At 47.7% G+C, this 19,762-nt stretch overlaps 1 protein-coding gene across 2 annotated transcripts; it reads left to right on the top strand.

Annotated features, from left to right (window-relative positions):
• The first annotated feature begins 2,183 nt into the window (after positions 1-2,183).
• Positions 2,184-19,124, top strand: POLR3D (RNA polymerase III subunit D). Of its 2 annotated transcripts, none has more exons than XM_008702088.2 (9): positions 2,184-2,342; positions 2,558-2,727; positions 3,693-3,736; positions 4,336-4,487; positions 4,647-4,771; positions 4,960-5,128; positions 5,487-5,752; positions 6,204-6,356; positions 18,144-19,124. In XM_008702088.2, exons 2-9 carry the CDS (start codon positions 2,563-2,565, stop codon positions 18,204-18,206), a joined length of 1,137 nt encoding a protein of 378 aa, XP_008700310.1. In that variant the 5' UTR covers positions 2,184-2,342; positions 2,558-2,562; the 3' UTR covers positions 18,207-19,124. The 2 variants fall into 2 exon arrangements, with proteins under 2 accessions (XP_008700310.1, XP_008700309.1); XM_008702087.2 differs by lacking the exon at positions 18,144-19,124 and adding an exon at positions 6,501-7,289 and having other exon boundaries at positions 2,185-2,342.
• The last annotated feature ends 638 nt before the right edge of the window (positions 19,125-19,762 follow it).

Raw genomic sequence — 19,762 nt, 5'->3', positions numbered from 1 at the left:
GAATCGTTTTCCTTTGGTTAGGTTTGGTTACCACAAAACCAATATGGAGAAAAGAAGTTGAAAGAAGTCTGGTTAGAAACCAACACAACAAATATTAATTTAGTATTTACATATTATGGAATTGGCAAAAAAGTTTAAAATTTTAAGAGCCCATTCTCAAAAGGATGTGGCCAAATATTACATATTTTACATACTACATATATTCCTAGTGGTGATGCGTACTAGGATGGCCCTTTTGAAAGCAACTTAGCAATACAGATGAAGAACTATAAAATGTACATGTTCAAAATGGTATAGCCATTGTGGAAATAGTTTGGCAGTTCCTTATAAAACTAAGCATACAACTACCATTCAACCCAACAATTGCACTCATGGGCATTTATCTCAGAAATGAAAACTTAACATCTATACAAAAACCAGTACATGTATGTTCATAGCAGCTTTATTTGCAATAGCCAAAAACTGGGAACAACCCAGATGTCCTTCAAAGAACAAATGGTTAAAGAAACCATGGATACTTAGTAATAAAAAGGAACGAATTAGTGATACATACAACAATCTCCAGGATAATCTCCAGGGAATTATGCTGAGTGAAAAAAGCCATCCCAAGAAGTCACATACTATATGATGCCTTTTTGAATGAATTCCATTTTTGAAATAACGAAAGTATGAAAGTGAAGAATAGATTAGTGGTTGCTGGGGGTGGGCCAAAGGGAGGGAGGTGTGGCTATAAAAAGGCAACTAAAAGGGATCCTTGCATTGATGGAAATGTTTTATATTTCTACTATATCAAGGTCAATATTCTGGTTGTGATAATTGTACTATACAGTTTTAGGATATGTTTCTATTGAGAAAAACTTGAGATATCTGTATTATTTCTTAAAACTACATGTGTGAAACTACATCTGGGGCACCTGGCTGGCTCAGTCTGTTAAGCATCTGACTCTTGGTTTCCGCTCAGGTCATGATCTCAGGATCATGAGATAAAGCCCAGCGTGGGGGTCAGTGCGCTCAGTGTGGAGTCTGCTTGAGATTCTCTCTCCCTCTCCCTCCCTGCTCATTCTCTCTGTCCCTTCCTCTCTCTCTAAAATAAATAAATCTTAAAAAAAAAACCTGCATGTGTATGTTACCTCAAAGAATTTTACTTAAAAAAGAAAGTATCACAAGTCTGAAAAGTTGTCCTAGGGAGACAATCCAAAAGATGAAAAAATGTTAAATGCACCAGATGTTCACTACTGCGTTATTTACAACGGGGGGGGGGCATGATACAGACCCAAGAATTACGCATTTGATGCAGCAACAAAGAAATGTTCTTTCAAAAGGGAGAATTCAAAATTGTGGCACAGTATGACAGCTCTACAAGGGGACTACAATATATTACAAAAGTTTTTAATAGTAGTATTCTAGGTAGAATTGTAGCAGAAATGTTTTCCTCCCCTCAAATTTTCTGCAATGCTACGTGGTTTTTACACGGTTTGCGGGTGGGGAGAACTGTAAAGGCATTTTATATGTTAAATTACAAATGCCGGAGTCACCATAGAAGTTCTTTAAATTCGTCCCTCCCAATCGAGCAAACTTCGTTTTACGGGTTCCGGGGTCGGAACGAGAGTGCACACAAGGGTCCGCAGTCAGGAGCCCAGAGAGCTCACACAAGGGTCCGCAGTCAGGAGCCCTGGGCGGGTGCCTTCAAGCACCCAATTAGTCCGCTGCCGCTGTCCTAGCGCTGCGCCTACAGCCGCACCCCAGGGATCCCACCAGCAGTCCAGGGAAGGGACCCCCAAGCGAGGGCGAGGCCGCAGCCCAGAGTACAGTGACCACTCCAAGGTCATCGTCGAGCCCACAGCCGCGGCTCGGCCCGGCCCAGGGCTCCCCAACTCTGAGTCCCGGTCTCGATCTCGTCCCCGCGCCCCTCGCCCGGTCCCGAGCCGCGACCCCACTGCTCCCAGAGGCTCCGCCACGGCGAATCCCCATGCCGGGTCTTGGGGGCCGCCACGGCCCCCGGACCCAGAGCTGGGCGCCTCTATCCCCTCGGCCCGGGCCAAGACCCCCGAGCGCTGCACCGCAGCGTAACCTAGACCAGACCCCTCTGCCTTTTTCGCCCTCTCAACCCAGCTTTTCCCGACTCCGGGAAGAACCGGGAAGAGAAGGCGGAGGGGAGCTAGGAGCTGCCGGATAAATACTGTGGCCCGGCCCCGCCCACCGACCTCACTTCCGCCCCGCGGCAAGATGGCGGCGTCCGGGCCCTGCCACGCAGACTTCCGCCGGGCGCAGAGACCCAGGGCCGTCTGCGGGCTGCGTCGGAGGTGAAGTCGCGACGCGCGTGGTGTGGATCCACAGCCCGGGTACGCTGGGGTGCGTCTCTGCCTCGTGCCTGGCCGGGGGCCTGGGCAGAGAGAGAGCCAAGTGCTCTAACTGGGTGGTCCGGGGAGTCTTGCCACGTGGAAAGGGAGGGACGCTCTGACTGGGGGGCGGGAGGCCACGTGGGTGGGGTTCCGCCCAGGGTCCGTGTGTCCGCCCCCTCGAGTGACTTTGTTGCCCCTTTCCTCTTTTCTCCCAGGCAAAATGTCGCAAGGAAACGGCGCGGGCGAGCCGAGTGCTCCGGGAGGTCCCCGCCCCCTCCTCTCTGGGGGACGGGGGCTTATCGGGCGGCGGCCGGCGCCTCCCCTCACTCCAGGTCGCCTTCCCTCGATCCGCTCCAGGGACCTCACCCTCGGAGGAGTCAAGAAGGTACCGGACGGCACCTTTCTAAAGAAACCCTACTATTTTGAATTCCAGGACCCTGGGGTTCAACTGATGTTCACTAGGGCCAGCCGTGTGCCAGGCTTGGTATTGGGCCTAACGAAACCTGCCACCCCCCCCCCCCCCCCCCCGACTTCTCACAATTCTAGGGAGTCTGCCTACCTTCAGCTCTAGATACTGGGTACAAGATGTTGATGTGGTTCTCAGAGATGGCTGAAGGGCAGAGAATCCTAATTACTTCCCAAGCAACTTGAGCAGTACTTATTTACCTTTTTTATGTGTTTTGGACACCTTTAAGAAACCCATGAGAGCTAGCAGGGTTACAATTTTAGAGAGTTCTGTATTTGCCATGGATTAAAGTTGCAGACTGTGATCTAGAGTGTAATGAATCCTAGGCAGGGCATTGGAGGCCCTGTGTCCTTTTCTGTTGTGTTTATGACTGTAGATGTAAGGATAGCCCTGAAATTTAGTGGGGGAGGGGGCTGTAGTAGAAGCATAAAGCAGCCAGTTTTCAAAGACCTGTTTGCCTTGGGAAATGCTGGTGGCAGTCTAGCTGTATCATCTGTTTGTCAGTGCTGGCCGACTTCCTACTAGAGCCTTGCTGCTAGAGCTCTTTCTTATGATACTCTGTGGTTTCTATAGCAGTTTGATGACAGGAAGTGAGATTAGACCAATAAGTTCTCAAAGTCCTGAGGGCTCTCCTTTCAGAGGGTAGAAGCTGAGGCTGCTAGCTTAAATAGGTTTTGTGCCCTGTTCTGTGTGTAAGTCCACTGCTATCATGACAGGATGTTCGTCCCTTTTAAGTAAGTCTATCTCTGTAAATCATTGACCATAGTCGGGAATATAGAATTGTGATCTTGGTCCATACCAGATGCCCTTTGAGAGTTTTCGTTTGTCTCTGTACTTTGGGATCAGAACTTACCAAATCAGTGATTCCCGTATTTTACTTTCAGAAAACCTTCACGCCAAATATCATCAGTCGGAAAATCAAGGAAGAGTAAGTAGCTGGGCCTTCTAAAAGTTTCCCCTTACTGCTCTGAATTTGGGTCTTTTTGGAAATAACTAGGTATGTGGCTCAGAAATCTAAATTTGTGTATTAATGTGTTTCACTAGTGATTTGGGACCCTGGTTGCCAGGTGATTCTAATGTGCAAGTTTAAAAAAATACCAGTGCCTGGAAGTCCATCTCTAGAAATGGTGATTTAACTTTTTTGCAGTGCAACAATGATTATCTTTTACAGCTGGAGATAAGAGCCACTAGTTTAGACAAAAACGTGTTAGGTTTTCACTTATGTTCTTTTGTATTACAACCTTCTTGCTTTCAAGCAACACTAAAAAGTCCCCATTTGGGGGCGCTCTCTGTAATTCAACTTTTGAGTTGTAGTTCTAATATATACTGTCAAGCAAGAAGGTAAAATAAAGGAGATTGAAGGGACACTGTCCCATCAAGGAAGTAGAAGAGGGGCTAGACTTTGGATTGGGTTCTGCTTCTTGTGATACAGTTATTGTCTCATTAATTCTCCACTCAGGTGAAGTAGAGTGGTGTGGGAGAGTAAGACCAGTTCTCTGAGGCAGAGAACTCCATCCTCTTTTCCAGGCCCAAGGAAGAAGTAACCATCAAGAAGGAGAAGCGTGACAGGGATAGAGACCGACAGCGAGAGGGGCATGGACGGGGCCGGGGCCGCCCAGAAGTGATCCAGTCCCACTCCATCTTTGAGCAGGGTCCAGCTGAAATGATGAAGAAAAAGGGTACAAAGCTTCTGGGGTTCTGGGAGGAAGGAATCAGTGGATTTCGGTCCAGACTGCCCGAGAGAAGGGCAAGGGCAGTAAAATTCCCCTGCTCCCAGTTTAGTTTTCTTTGCTGTTGGCCTCTTCCATACCCCTGGTGAGCCTAGTGATTTTCCACAGGGAGCTGGGATAAGACAGTGGATGTGTCAGACATGGGGCCCTCTCATATCATCAACATCAAAAAAGAGAAGAGGGAGACAGACGAAGAAACGAAACAGATCCTGCGCATGCTGGAGAAGGATGATGTAGGTACCACTAGGGTGGGAGGAATGGGCTTCTGGGGAGCCGGGCCTGGGGGGAAAAAGAGCCCTCTGATGTCCTGGAAGCCTGTGAACAGCAGGAATCTTCAGTTAGAAAAGACTGAGGGGGGCTGCAGTCCAGGTATGTGTGCGTGCTAGCCAGACCGAGTGACCCCCTGACTCTTCCCTGGTAGTTCATCGATGACCCTGGGCTGAGGAATGACGCTCGAAACATGCCTGTGCAGCTGCCGCTGGCTCACTCAGGGTGGCTTTTTAAGGAAGAGAATGAAGAGCCGGATGTTAACCCTTGGCTGGCCGGCCCCAAGGAGGAGGACATGGAGGTGGAGGCACCTGTCGTGAAAGGTACTCTGTGTCCTTTAACGTCTCCTCTCCTTCCCTGTGGCTGCCCCCCCGAGGAATCCTCCCGAGGAATGAGCCTCCCAGACTCAGGAGTAGGTCCTCCCCCACTCCAGCTGTAACGTACATGACCTGAACAGGGACACCAAATTCTCACTCTCAGAAAGTTCATGCTGGCATGGATCTGTGGGGCTAGCCTCAGATACTCCTTGTTAGATAAGTCACACAACTCCTGGATCCTTCTTCATAACCAGGGAATCCCTCCCACTTCGTGGCTGGGTGACAGGGAAGCAGAGGGGGATGAAGGAATGGGTACAGCAAGGTGGCCGCTTCATAGCTCTTCCATTTGTGTTACCTTGGGCAGTGAAAGAGGAGCCCCGAGATGAGGAGGAGGAGGCCAAGATGAAGGCTCCTCCCAGGACAGCCAGAAAGACCCCGGGCCTCCCAAAGGACGTGTCTGTGGCAGAGTTGCTCAGGGAGCTGAGCCTCACCCAGGAAGAAGAGCTGCTGTTCCTTCAGCTGCCAGACACGCTCCCTGGCCAGCCGCCTACTCAGGACATCAAGCCTATCAAGACAGAGGTGCAGAGCGAGGATGGACAGATGGTGGTTATAAAGCAGGAAAAAGACCGGGTATGCTCAGGAATGAGTCCTGTGAAAATGCCGGGGGGACCAGGAAGGGAAACAGCTGTTAGGGAAGCAGAGGTGTGCCACCCAAGCCGAAATGTCCGAATGATACACATTTGTTCTCTCTACCCACAAGGGACTTGGGGCTTTGTACTTCAACCCCTGTTACGTGTGTTTACTTTTGACAATGAAATATTTTGAACATACACAAATGAGAGAACATAAATTTTCATATCCCATCACTTATCTTTAGCAGTTAGCAGTATTTTGTCCATTTGTTCATTTGTTTGCTTTGGGTTTTGTCGTTCAGCCAACAGCAGGGAGCCTTGGAGAAAGGCCCTCTGGAGAAGCTCATGCTAACCTCTGCTGCTGATCCTTCCTTTGGGAGCGGTGTCACTCACGAAGGCTGGAGGAAGCGGCTCTTTACCCAGTTTCCATCTTCTGATTCTCCCCACAGGAAGCCAGGCTGGCAGAGAATGCTTGCACCCTGGCTGACCTGACAGAGGGTCAGGTTGGCAAGCTGCTCATCCGCAAGTCAGGAAAGGTGCAGCTCCTCCTGGGCAAGGTGACTCTGGATGTAACGATGGGAACTGCCTGCTCCTTTCTGCAGGTGAGAGCCTTAAGAAGAAAGGAGTGTTGAGGAGTCAGTGCTAACTGAGAGAGAAGTGTCCTTGGGATTATCACCTGAAAATCATAGGACTGAGGAATGGGCCGTGTGTTTTCAGTTCTCATCCTTGTCTCTGTTGGTTGGCAGGAGCTGGTGTCCGTGGGCCTTGGAGACAGTAGGACCGGTGAGATGACGGTCCTGGGACACATAAAGCACAAACTTGTATGTTCCCCCGATTTTGAGTCCCTCTTGGATCACAAACACCGGTAAAATGAGCAGATGGAGGATGATGGTGACTGTGCCCACGGCTGCTGCCTGCTCCAGACGTTTTGTTCTCCAATCTGTGCGACCCAGAAGGGGCCTGTTTAGCCCACCCACTCCAGGCTTTGGCAGCCTTTGTCAGCCTTTGTCCCAGTTTTCCCCACAGGGCCCACGTGGCTCCCTCCCACGGCAGCTGTGAATGGCACGGTGGCCTTCCCACAGCATGGATCCTGCACATCCTCGCTGCTGGGGGACTTGTCCCTTCTATTTATTTTTATATTTATCTCTTATATTATTCCCAGGTGGAGAGGGGAGGGTCTGCGGGGAAGTCCAGGCTCCTCCTCTTGCTGACTATCTTGTTCTCAGGGTAGGAAGCATAATGACTATTGCTGCTTTTTCTCCCTTCTTCTTACCAAGAAGCAGTGTTGGAGAGAGAGCAGGGAATTTTTGAGTCTGGGACTCGGTGCTCAGTCCCAGCTCCATCAGTTACTAGTTGTGTGACCTTGGACAAACTACCTAACCTTTCTGAGCCTCATATTCCTCATGGGACAAAAATGAGGATAGTACCTACCTCACAGGGTTGGTGTGAGGATGAAACGGAATGCCGTAGATGAAAACTCCTTGCACAAGGCCAGATAAACACAGTGGGCACTCAATAAATGTTAGTTTCCCTTCCCTTTGCCTGAGTCTGTTTTCAAACAACATAGAGATTCCAAGAATCTCTCGGGAGACGTGACTAGAGCTGCTGTCTCCCTGCCTCCTTACTGCATGGGCCATCCCCTGGGCCGGAAGCTCTGAAGGTACAGGTTCAGGCCCTTCTCTGCCGTCTGTCCTGAGAGCACCTAGCCACGTGCTGCCTGTTCCGTGCGGTGAGGTGCTAGCTCTGGGTTCTACCAGAGGTGAAGTCAGAGACTCCTCCCAGCACCCTACACTTGCCTTTGGGTGATATTGGGGTCCCAGGACTCATCCCCCACCCATAAGCCCTGCAATGACTAGCAGTACTCTTGCAGTACTCTTGGCTTCCGTTTAAATATTTCCTGACAATCCTGTGAGCCTCAGAATTATAACCGCACTCAAATACTGCCGAAAAACAACCTTGGTAAGACGGCAATGAGAGATTCATTGCGTAGTGGCTTTGACGCTTGACAGATGACCTCCCACTTCAAAAGCTTTGAATTTGAGAGCCCCCCCACCTCCTGTCCTACCGTCAGCAGGTCTGCATCCCAGTCCCTGCTGGCCACAATGGCCTTTTAGTTCACGGGTCTCTGACCTTGTTCCTTTTACCAGGTCGTCATGCTCTTGATCCTTCAAGCACGTTGCTCGCGGAGGAGCAGCTTCCCTTCCCTCATCCTCCGTCCACAGAGCCAGGTCTTTTCCCTGCTCGGTGGTGGGAGACATCTTAAGGGTTAGGGAGGGCTGCCTGCAGCAGTGTCTGGTCATTAGACAGCGATGTCAGAGCTCCCTTTGGTGTGAGCTGAAGCCAACTGCCTCTGGAACAGTGATGACCACACAGGCCTCCTCCTGACTTTGAGGTGGCCCCAGAGGTTTGGGATAGATATGCCTTCCTTTAGTCTCACGTTTCTGTCCCAGGAGTCTGTTTTTTATTCATGGCGACTGGGGTTTTCCTATGCCAAGCCCCTCAAGCTCCCTAGCCAGCAGCTCTGAGGAGGGATTGAACGTTGCCCCTTCTGTAGCTAAGAGCTCACGTGAGCTTCAAGCGTAGTAGTGTTCTGGTGTCTTGTAAAGGCCAGAAGGCCGTTGTGGAGACGTGAACCATGAAAGTTGTATTTGGTCAAAGGCTGAGCTTTGTTCGCCAGGCTCCAGTGCTTTCTTTTAGATAGCTGATGCACTGGCACTGGGCCCCTAGTGCAATCCTCTGTTTCTCTTCTGTTTCTTTGGTTCAGAAACACTTCTGCTTTTCTGGGCTAACTCAAAGGCCCTGCCTCGTTAGCTCTTTGGTATTTTGCAGTCTTTGGCTCTCCCAAGAAAGCTGGAGGAAGGGCATGTACCGCTTTCACATTCTCCATTTCAGGTGTCGGGGATTGACTGTTAGGACCCTGTGTCAGAGTCCCCATGACCTATCTCTGTAACCCCGATATGCTGATCGGATGTCATCTGTGAAAGCGTGGAAAAAATATGAAACAAGTCTGCTTTCTTGACCAAGCCTCCGAAGCATATGTTTCTACCAACAAATAAATGCAAATAACGGGAGGAAAAAGCCTAAAGTCAAAATTCGTATGTGTGAGTGCAAATGTATGCAAATTTATTACTACCTGCATCTGTGTGTAGCCATTTTGTTAGGGTTCTAGAAGAGAGAACTACAGACTTGTTTGTTTTTTAACTGTGTGAGTAGAGTGACACTAGAGTCAGGGTTGGGTTTGAATCCACTCCACCAGTAACTTTGGGGAAAATTACTTACCCTCCCTAAGCTTGGTTTTATTTGTCTTCTATAAAAAGTGAGGTAATAGCAGCCATTTCATAGGGTTGTTTGTAAATTAGAGTGAACATAAAGCATTCGTTTGGTGCCAGACAGAAAAGTGCTTCTGCAGAGCGAGTAGCAGCACAAGTGTAACGGGAGGCTGGGCTGACCGTGGCATAAGCAATAGTATGTTTAGTTATCACCTGTCACGGGAGGTCTAGAGATAAATGGCTCCAGAGTTCGGTGGCAGCCAGCCAGTCATCAGGGTTTTCTTAGGCTCGTTTGTTCTGCTAGCCTCCGAGTTGCAAAGTGGCTGCCACAGCTCAGCGGCATCTCTTCACATGAGGGGCCAAAGCCGCAGCAGGAAGCGAAGTGGACAGCGGTAAAGGAACTGTCTCTTCATCGTGCTCTTAGGGAGGACTATTCCTTCGGGAGCACAAAGAGACCTGCCCCCTGTGTCTCTGACAGAGCTGGGTCACATACCCGCCCTCGGATGGGATGCTGCCAAAGAGGTGGGTGGAGCAGTTTGTCCCCAGGCCTTTGGCAACCTGTTCCGTGAGACAGAGTTTTGTTAGTGGGGAAGAAGCGGGAATGACAGAGTCGAGGTATATCTAGGTAGAGCTTTTTAAATGTTCAATTACCTTTTCTTCTAAATACACCAGTTCTAACATTTTTGTACATACTCTTTTTCAGACTCTAAAATTGTATATATTATATATGATGATATAAATATTACATTGTCTCTTCATGTGCTTTATCTTAAAAATATATGCAGCTCTTTGTAAATGAGCCTCTTGTACTTCTGATACGTCTGAGCTAGCTGAACAAATTAAAGACAGGGTCTTTTAATCCTAGGCCTACCCCCGTGGTCCAATTAAATTGGCCACTTAACGCTTGGCTCTGTAAAGGAAAAGCGGCTTACTTCTTAGGTATTATGTGAAAAATGACATCCACTGCCTGTTCATTCTGTGCCCCCACCCCCATCCTAGAGCAGGACATTCACAGTCGGGGCATTCCCCTCTTCAGATGGCAGTAGCTAGTGACCGATGTGGTATTTACAGCTCCTCATGGATACGGTTCTGCTGCCAGAATTTTACCAATAGAGGGTAGGGACTGGAGTGCGGTTGGGTCTCAGAGGTATCCCCTGAAAAAAATGGAGAGAGAATGCCAACTCTGGTAACTCTCTGTGTGGCCGACTTCTGACTCAGCTCTTCTGAAGCATTTCTCTTGTTCCCTTGTGTTGGGAGTGGTCACTGATCCAGCTCCCCAAGGACTGAGGCAGGGGCTCATTTCCATCTAAGACCCAGTCAGAAAAAGACGCAGTCCTCATCGTCACTGATCCGACAACTCTATCTTGTGTATTTGTCAGGGTTCCGTGGAAAAACAAAAGCCATTGCAGTTATTCTAAGCAGAAGAGTTCAATACAGGAAAATAAGTGTTTACAGACTCATCGGAAAGCTGGAGGAGTGAGTACTAGGTTGAGCCTGCAGGAATCCAAACAGCAGAGAACTCCCACCAGGGGTGCCACAACCTCTACCATAGTCGGGAGGGTGGAGAATCCGGCTGTGAGCTGTTGACTTATAGGGCACCGCGTAGCTGCGGGCCAGTGATCCCGAAATCCCCACAGCCTCAGCTGCCTCTGGAGAACCACAGAGCTAAAGACTGGGCCCTGGGACACCTGAAGAAAAACCCCACAGACAGAGTGCCTCCTGGGGGCGAGGCACATTGTAGCTTACGATACATGAGTGACAAAAAAGGAAGATGTCTGTCCTGCCAGAATTTCCATTTTAGTGAGGGAGACAGACAATAGCATAAATGAGTTGTAGGAGGTGACGTGCTTGGGAATGCTTTTAAAGGGTAGGGGAGATCTACAGGTGGTGGCTCGGCGCGTCACAGTTGAGAAAGTGCCACTGGAGGAAGTGAGCTGGCGGGATCGGTGGGGCGTGAAGGCAGCTAGAATCAGGAGCAGCAAAGGTGACCGGCTGGAGCTGAAACCAGGAGGAGAACGGTAGCGGAGGAGGTGTGGGGTGGGTGGTCCGGGTCAGCCTGCGCTTTGGGCCACTAAGCGGAGTTGGGCTGTCTTCTAAGTGAAAGGGTTCATTGTCGCAAGTGCTCCCTGGGTTTGACAAGGCTCACTTTAGCTGGCGGGTCGAGGCAAAGGTAGAAGCAGAGATACCGGTTTGAAGGCTGCTACAGTCATCCAGGTGACAGATGGTTGTGCTGTGGACCAGGGTGGGAAGAGCGGAGGTGCTGGGAAGTGCATGGATTCTAGGTAGTTATTTCAAAGGTAGAGCCAGTGTGGTCTGTTGATACAGTCGCGGTGGGTGTGCGAGAAAGAGAAGAATCAGACTCCACAGCTGTGGCGGCAGAAAACAGCTAACGTGGTAGGAAGATGGCCTGCCTTCCACCTTTCAGATCTCAGTTGGTGGAACCTAATTCACATCCAGAACCCCAGCACAAGAGATCTGGGGAAATGTGGTATTCCCTTTCTTTTTTTAATTTATTATTTTTATTTTTAATTTTTTTGGCGGTATTCCCTTTCTAACCCCAGTGATTAGGTGGTACTTGACTGCCCATAAGCTGTATTCACCGCAGTCGGCTTAAGGATCCAAAATTTTAATAAAGCTTTCTGGGACCATGTCATGCTGCCAGTCCAGAGTTAAAGTTCTCTCTGATGCATTCCTTCAAAACAGTATATTCCAAATGAAAACACGGTCGGTACGTAAAACTAGCCATACTCCACGTGGCTCTTAAACCTTTCCCCAGGGCAAGATAATCATAGGAACTCTTTTGGAAATGCCTCAATTATTTTTTAGGATTCTTTATTAAAACTGGTTTTGCCGTGTCAGCTCTATGACATTTTTAAGGCTTTGTTAGATTCTGCCCTCCAGAATGCTCATACCTATTCATACATGCCCATCAACAGTGTGTTAAGAGTTGCTCTTGCATTTGTAAAGTTAAATGTACAATCAAGATTCTTTTAAATTATACAAATGTAAAAAGATGCTGGGTAGAAGATCTGACCTGTACTCAAATGGACAGATGACTAACATTCCCTCTCTTCCCTCCGTCAGACGTCAGAGAGGGTCGATGTGGGAAGAATGCACTGCCCCCTCAGTCGGGTTATATGCTTCCCAAAAGTCAGTTATGTTTTCCCCAGCTCATCTCTGCCAGTTGTGTTCACTGGTGTAATTGTGGAATTCAATTAAACATTGCATAAACAAATAAAATATGAAGGCTAAGAGAAAGTATTTCTGATAAAAATAAGGTATATATGTAATCAAATATATAAACTGATGAGTGGTGAGTGCTAAAACAGAGTTCACCTAAACCAAAGCAAATGCTGTGGAAAGACTTAATAAAAGTGAGTCAATAAAAAATACTGTTGAATTAAGTGTAGGCAAGGAAGACGTAAAGATGGGGGTAATAGTAAACATTCAGGTTATTGCATTCACATGGCTTCACAAGTTCCCTAAGGCTTTGCCTTTGCATTCTGCTTTTGAAGAAATCGAAACTGGTGATCTTAGTGGTGTGTTATGGGCACGTGTGGTTTCTGTGGAATGCTAATTAGTGGAACCCTACTCAAAAGGGCTTGCCCCTACACCAAAAGACCAGTGGGTCAATGTCCATTAATAAGTGTCAAGTTAAAATATTTAAAATAGCTATGTATCTTTCATTAAAAATGTTTCCCAAAATACCAGTTTAAATTAGATTCATCTAAGAGAAATGGAGCCCTCCAAAAACAGTGCTTTAAACAAACAGAATTTTGTTTCTCTCTTGTAAAACCCTAAAGATGCACAGTCAGCTGGTATGGCAACTCTGCACCACAAAGACCCAGGTCCTCGGGTTCCTCCAGCTTATCTCCCTATGGTGTCTAGGCGTGGACCTCATCCTCATGTTCTCAGTGGAAGACCAGAGCTCTCGTCATTGCGTCCCCACCCCAGGCAGCCAGATAAATGAAAGGTTCATAGCCCTCCACCTTGCCAAAGGACAGGGTGTGTACCATATCTCCGTTTAGGGAGGTTCCTGGGAGCTGTCTCATAATATTGATGGTGATGTATCTTTGTCCAGAAAGTGGAGACATAGTCACCCCTGGCCTTGAAGGAGGCTGACAAATATGGTCTTTGTCTTGAATGAACATATACCCTCCTAAGAGTCAAGGTTCATGATCATGGGAGAATGAAACAGAGGATATTGTGGAACAACGAGCGGCCTCTGTCACATCTATTTAACTTACTTTAACCATAACTGAACAGGAGCGCCTGGGTGGCTCAGTCGGTTAAGCAGTGACTCTTGATCTCAGCTCAGGTCTTGATCTCATGGTTGTGAGTTCAAGCCCTTCACTGGGCTCCATGCTGGGTGTATGGAGCCTACTTAACAACAACAACAAAAAAGAATAAGTGAACAACTGCTGGTCCCAGGTGGGACAGGGAAGAGTTTCCAAGGCACATCACTTACATAAGCAAACCCTCCGTTTCCTCTGTAGATATCATGTGTGGTCCATGTAACCACTTCCTCACATACACTCTCAGTGCCCTTGCCCTTCTCTCCTATCTTACTCATTGGAAAAAATCCCACTTTTAGGTAAATCTAGATCTCTGCTTACTCTGCATTTCCTCTGAGAGTTGAAACTTGGCTGAGGAAACACCCAGCCAAGCTCACTTTAAGACCAATAATCTACATTTTCTTTGTCTGTTTGTTTTCCTCACACCCCAGAGAGTACCAGCTAACCCCCGTTCCCGTGTCCTCAAACTTCCAACACCTCTCCACTTCTCAGTCTTAGCTGACAACCCTGCTTCTTACCGCACTAAGAAAGTAGAAGCACTTAGAACACATGCTCTCTCTACGGCATCGACGGGTCTGTTTGCATCTGTGTCCAGATGCATAGCCTCGCCTTCTGTTACTGTGGATGGACAGTCTTGCTCTTCCCCGAGACCAGACCCTTCCCTGGGGCACTAGATTCCATCCCCTCTTCCCAATTCAAGGATATTGCTCCAGCAACCCCCCTACATAATACCCCAAGTTTCCCCTCTTATTAGATCAGTTTCACAGGATACAAATAGGCTCTTATGGATCCATCTGGAAAACAACAAGTTTTCCTTCGAGGTTGTGTTGGCCTCCAGTTAACCTTTTTTCCTCTGCTTCCCAGCCGACTGCGGTGAATACAGCTTATGGGCAGTCAAGTACCACCTAATCACTGGGGTTAGAAAGGGAATACCGCCAAAAAAATTAAAAATAAAAATAATAAATTAAAAAAAGAAAGGGAATACCACATTTCCCCAGATCTCTTGTGCTGGGGTTCTGGATGTGAATTAGGTTCCACCAACTGAGTTGCCTTTACATGTCTCCATGTGCTGTCATTCATTCCCTCTTGAACCCATTCCAAACAGCTCTTCTCAAGGTCACCAGTGACATCTCTACTGAACAATAGAAATGTGCAATCCTTACTTGTTGGAATCCGTTACCACATTTGACACAGTTGAGCACTCCGTCCTTCTTTAAGTACCTTCTTTTCTTGTCTTCGGGATCACTGCCCTCACATTGGATGTTCTCCTCATTCTTCCTGGTACTGCCCCGTCTTTGCACCCCTAAACCCTTAGAGGGTTTTTCCTATCCTCTCATTCCCTCGGCAATCACATCTGGAATTGGCTTTAAACTCTCTGTGCCCATGACTTTCAATTTATTTTTCCCAGTTGGATCTCTCCTGTCTCCCAGCCTTATACCCAACTGCCTGCCCTCCCATCTCTTTTTGTATGTCTACTAGGCAACTCAACCCTAAGTACCAATTGTGGGGAAAGATAGGGACCAAGAAACATATTAAAATAAGCCATGAGAGTCCAGTCAGCAAAATCTTGGTTGTGTCTGTAGGACAAATGACTCCACTTCTTCAACAAACAAGTTTTAAGGGATAAAAGGGAAGAAGGAGGACCCTATAGGTTAAAAGAAATTTAAGACAGAATGTCAATCAGTTACAATATGTGGACCTTATCTGATACAGATTCTGAGAACTGCAAAAACCTCTCAACATGAAGACTCCCTTCAAACCCCCGCCCTAAGAAGCTTGACCAAACTTCAACATGGCTTCTAGCAGCTTAAGGCCTCCTCCCTGGGACAACCCAGCCCCTTTGGAGTTCCTGTTTGGAAAAGCTCAGAGCTGTCAAAAAAACATTGCTCTTTGTTGCAGCTATTACCTGACATCGGCCGCAACTCGTTTTCTTAGAGCATTCACTAGAAAGGGCTTGCAGTTGTGAATCCTTCCTCCGTCCCTTTGAGAGGTAGATGTATCTTCTATAACTGCCAAATGTCTGTCTCAAGGACCTGAAAGCCATTCCTTTGAAGTATAATCAGGAAGGAGAGGCCGCTGGTCTCCCTGTCTCCGGGTGGATATTCCCAACTTCCATAATTGCCAGCTAGCACCCACTGCTGGCCTAATACATTTACAGTGACCAACCCTTTATAATTTTTAGCATGAGGCCCTGCTCTTCATTCTCCATTAAAAATGCCCTGTTGCCTCTTCACAGATCAGAGTAGAGCTCAGCTCTTCTCCCTGCCATCAGTGGTTACTGAGTAAAATCTGTTTTCACTTCTTTAACACATACCCAGCCTTATCTTTGACATTTCTAACAAATGTAAAAAAAACTCATGAGGTAATCTTGTATATCTGTATATTGACTAGATATTTGATAATATTAAATATTTATTGTTAGTTTTTTAAAGCTGTGATAACGGTGTTGTGGTTCTATTTTTCAAAATTATAATTAAAAAGGATTTATCTGAAATGTTATCAGTTCTCACCACACTTTTAGCATTATCACTCTCGACCAAACCAGCATCCTCTTTCGTGGAACTTATGATTGCCTATTAAACAGTCTGTCTGCCTCTACAATGCCACCGTCCCCCCTCCGGTCACCAGTGTGTTCTCCACACACGGCCTGAGAGATCCTAGTCAGATGTGCCGTACCATGCCACTTCCCACCTCCCTCAGAGTAAAAGCCAAGTCTGTTCCATCTACCAAGACTTCACAGATCCTCGTGTATCCTCTGTGATTTCGTGTCCTACCCTCCTGGGTCACTCAACTCCAGCGGCACAGGCCTTGATACTTTGGAAACAAAGCAGGCAGACTCCAGCTTTAGGGTTTTGGTGTTATATCCCCCCTGCCTCGAACCCACTTCCCCGGATCTCTTCACGTCTTGTTTCCTCACTCTTTCAGGTTTCTGAGACTATATAACCCGACCACACTATATAAATTAGTAAGGCCCCATCCCCCACACTCCTAGTGCCCCTTTTCCTGCTCCCTTTTTCCCATAGCATCTACCACCATCTGACATATTTTTTATTTCCTTTTTTCCCCCGATGTTCCTCTTAGAACATAAGCTATATGACAGTAGAGATTTTTGCTCATTACTGTTTCCCCAGAACTTGAAATAGTTCCTTGCACATAATAGGCACCAAATGAGTATCTGTTGAAAGAATGAAGGAATGGCTATTCTTATGTAGGTTGTAGGTGTGTGCTAAAGAATTGCTCCACATTTCTGAGCAATTGCAAAAAAGGCTTTGCAACTCTCCTCGCTTCCTCCCCAGGGAAGAATGTCCCTCACTTTTCCAGAGAGAAGAAAGGATCTCGTTGACCTTGTGGGCAGGGCCTTGGGCCAAGTCAATGTACTGTTCTAGTGGCTTTCACTGCTGAGTGTGTAATTGGCATTGGTGTTTTCCATGAACGCACTGTGAATGCTCATAAATGCCTGAAGGGATTAGATCAATCTGGAATTCTGCATCAGAGAAGTGCTAGTGTTTTCGGGACTCCGCAACCTTATGACCCCTTTAAGCTAAAAATCTCTCTGATTCATCATTTTCCTGATTGATCATTTTCTAGGGAGGCTGCCTGTCCCAGGAGGCACCCCTTTTTGTGGGGCAAGGGTGGGGGAGACGGGGGTTGCCTCCCTCGTGTTGCTAAGAGTTACACCTCTTTTGAAAAGCAGCTCTTAAAAAAAAAAAAAAAGAAAAGAAAAGCAGCTCTTAGCTTCTATTGGGCTCTTGTCAAAGCTGAACACTTTGACAGGGCTAAAACACACAGCCATGGAGACCTTGTGACTGTTATCTTGTGGGGGTGGGTAGGTTAGCTCAGACTCAATGACGAATAATGTGGGAAAGGGCCTGAGAAGCCTCACTTGTCTGATGGAAATGGTGTATTTAAGTCTACAGCTACCTGGCTCGGTGGCATTTTCAGCTTTACATGAAGAAAAGGCAGCTCTCCCTTTGGGGGAAAGGTTATCCTCCACTCCGCAGCTGAAGCAAAGCCACTCGCTCAGTGGGGCTGTCAATCCACAGAGGTTTTCCTGAAGGCCTGGGCCTGGTTCACTGATGGTCTGGCTCTGCTGAAACCCATGATGTCCGCCGGGCCACTGTGGCCGGTCAGCGTCGTGCCAGCTGTGTGGAATGGAAAACAGATGTGCTCACTCCTCTCAGTGGGCAGAACTCGAAGCCAACCTCACAGCTCCAGCCAGTGCTCCCTGATGAACCTTGTTACATTTTTACTGCCTCCTGGCTGTTGACAATGGCCTAGCTGTTTTGTCTGCCACTTGGAAAACTACAGACTGGCAGATTCTTCCCTCTTTGGGGTCATGAACCATGGAAACAAATCATGGCTGCTGATGGAACTGTTTGGGTCACTCGGGTAGGGGCTCCTGGTGAGGGTCCATCCTCTGAGACCGACCAGAATGAAGCTGCAGAGCGAGCTTGCCCTGCCCGCACAGCCGTGTTCGCCGCCTGGACCCATCATTAGAGCAGACACGCAGCACCCCCACCAGCATAGACTGGGCACCGAGTGAAGACTCTGTGTTTCAGAAGCACTAGCCATTGCTGCATGCCAGGCCTGCGGCTCATAATAAAAGTTGAACTGTGTGTCTCTCGGAGAGGGAGGCCTTTGCGCAGGGCGAGGCAGTTGAGTCCGTGGAACATTGGGTCCCCTCCTGGGGCTCCTGGTGGTGGCTCCCCGCTGTTGATCACTTGTCGGGTTGCAATGTTGCTGCAGTGTGGAGTCCGATCAGCTGACTCTGGCTAGCTCCTTGTAGCCCTTGAAACTGATACTTGTTATATTTCTGGCTTTTCAGGCATTTGCGGTCTGGCCACGATGCACCTTTGCAGTGGGCTCTCAAGCTCCTCAAGGTATTTGACGGAACTTCGGTGCCATCCACCGACCGCAGGCATCTGGGATTGTGGAGCATAGGAACTGATTCTTCAAAAGTTAACTCAGGACGACTTCTGACCCTACCTCCATCACCTCCTCCTGGTCGGGGCATGTTAGTAAGGCAATGTGGTCCCCAAATTGGACTGTTTTAGAAAGCAATCATTTCTTCTTGGCCACTCCCTCGTACTAATCAGGTGAAAGGTCGGATGTTATACAGACCTATGTTGAGAATTTGAGATTCCCTGATGCACATGATGTTTCCCCTGAAGGCGACCCCAGCAGACCTGGTAGCTTCGTCCTCTGGTGGCCATCCAGCCAGAAGGAAGCCAAGGGGATTCGAGGTTAATGCTCACTACCAAGCTTTAAAATATTGTCGTACGGTTTGTTAACATTCACACTATTAAGGAATATCAAGTGTGGCCAACTGATTTTGAATTCTCCCCCCAAGAACTTTGTGCCCCAAACTAAACAATTCTGTGTGAGACCCACAGTTCCCAAACTGTATCATGCATGCCAGGGTGCTGCCGCAGTAAGCCCATGGACCACCAGAGAATATTTTAAATGTTCAAGGGAAGCACGATGATTCCCGACATCTGTGGGAAACTGTGTGAACCACTAGTATAAGGTAGATCGTGGTTTGGACATTGGATTATTGTGCTCTTAATAATGTCATATCTTTGCAAAGTTGGGTTTCCTGCAGTTGCTGTGATAAAAAGCACTACTGTGTGAATAGCAGTGTGGAACAGGCAATGAGCATGGAGATATCCAATCTGATGCCAAGGTTTGAGAACTCGTACAGCACCCAGTACACCCCATTAGCAAGTAACTATGGTTACTTAAAAACAGAATAAAAGTATTATTTGTCTTTCAATTTATATGTATTATTTTTTCAAATGGCTACAAAGCAGTGACAACATAAATATGTATTAAGATATTTGGACCTGGAGCGCCTGGGTGGCTCAGCCGTTAAGCGTCTGCCTTCGGCTCAGATCATGATCCCAGGGTCCTGGGATCGAGCCCCGCATCGGGCTCCGTGCTTGGTGGGAAGCCTGCTTCTCCCTCTCACACTCCCCTTGCTTGTGTTCCCTCTCTCGCTATCTCTCTTGGTCAAATAAATAAATAAAATCTTAAAAAAAAAGATATTTGGACCTGACAAATTAATAATAGAATTTTTAGGTTTTCTTTTTTTTTTTGTCCTGAGTTGCTGTGAAAGAAGTTACTCAGACACTAGGAACACAACTGATTAAATTTTATAAAAATACCCTTGTCCCTGTTGTTTCTGATCCTTCTGGACAAATGGTCTGTGTGAGACAAATAGTAAGTTTATAGTTCCTGGAATGGAACACAGTAGGGGGAGAATAATGAATTAGGCACCCGGGAAGAACCACTTCAGTCGCCTGGAAGGCGTGGGAGAGGGTAGGACGTTAATGATCTTTGTCCTCCAGACTGCCTCTAGAGCTTCCCCACAAAGGAAAGCACCCTGCTTCTCTCCACCTGTTGCAAGCCCTTGACACTGAACTGACTGCTGAGTTGGCCTTCTGT

The sequence above is a fragment of the Ursus maritimus genome, unplaced genomic scaffold, assembly GCF_017311325.1.
Source record: "Ursus maritimus isolate PB19 unplaced genomic scaffold, ASM1731132v1 scaffold_11, whole genome shotgun sequence".
NCBI lineage: Eukaryota > Metazoa > Chordata > Mammalia > Carnivora > Ursidae > Ursus > Ursus maritimus.
This window is presented reverse-complemented; position numbering and strand designations above follow the sequence as displayed.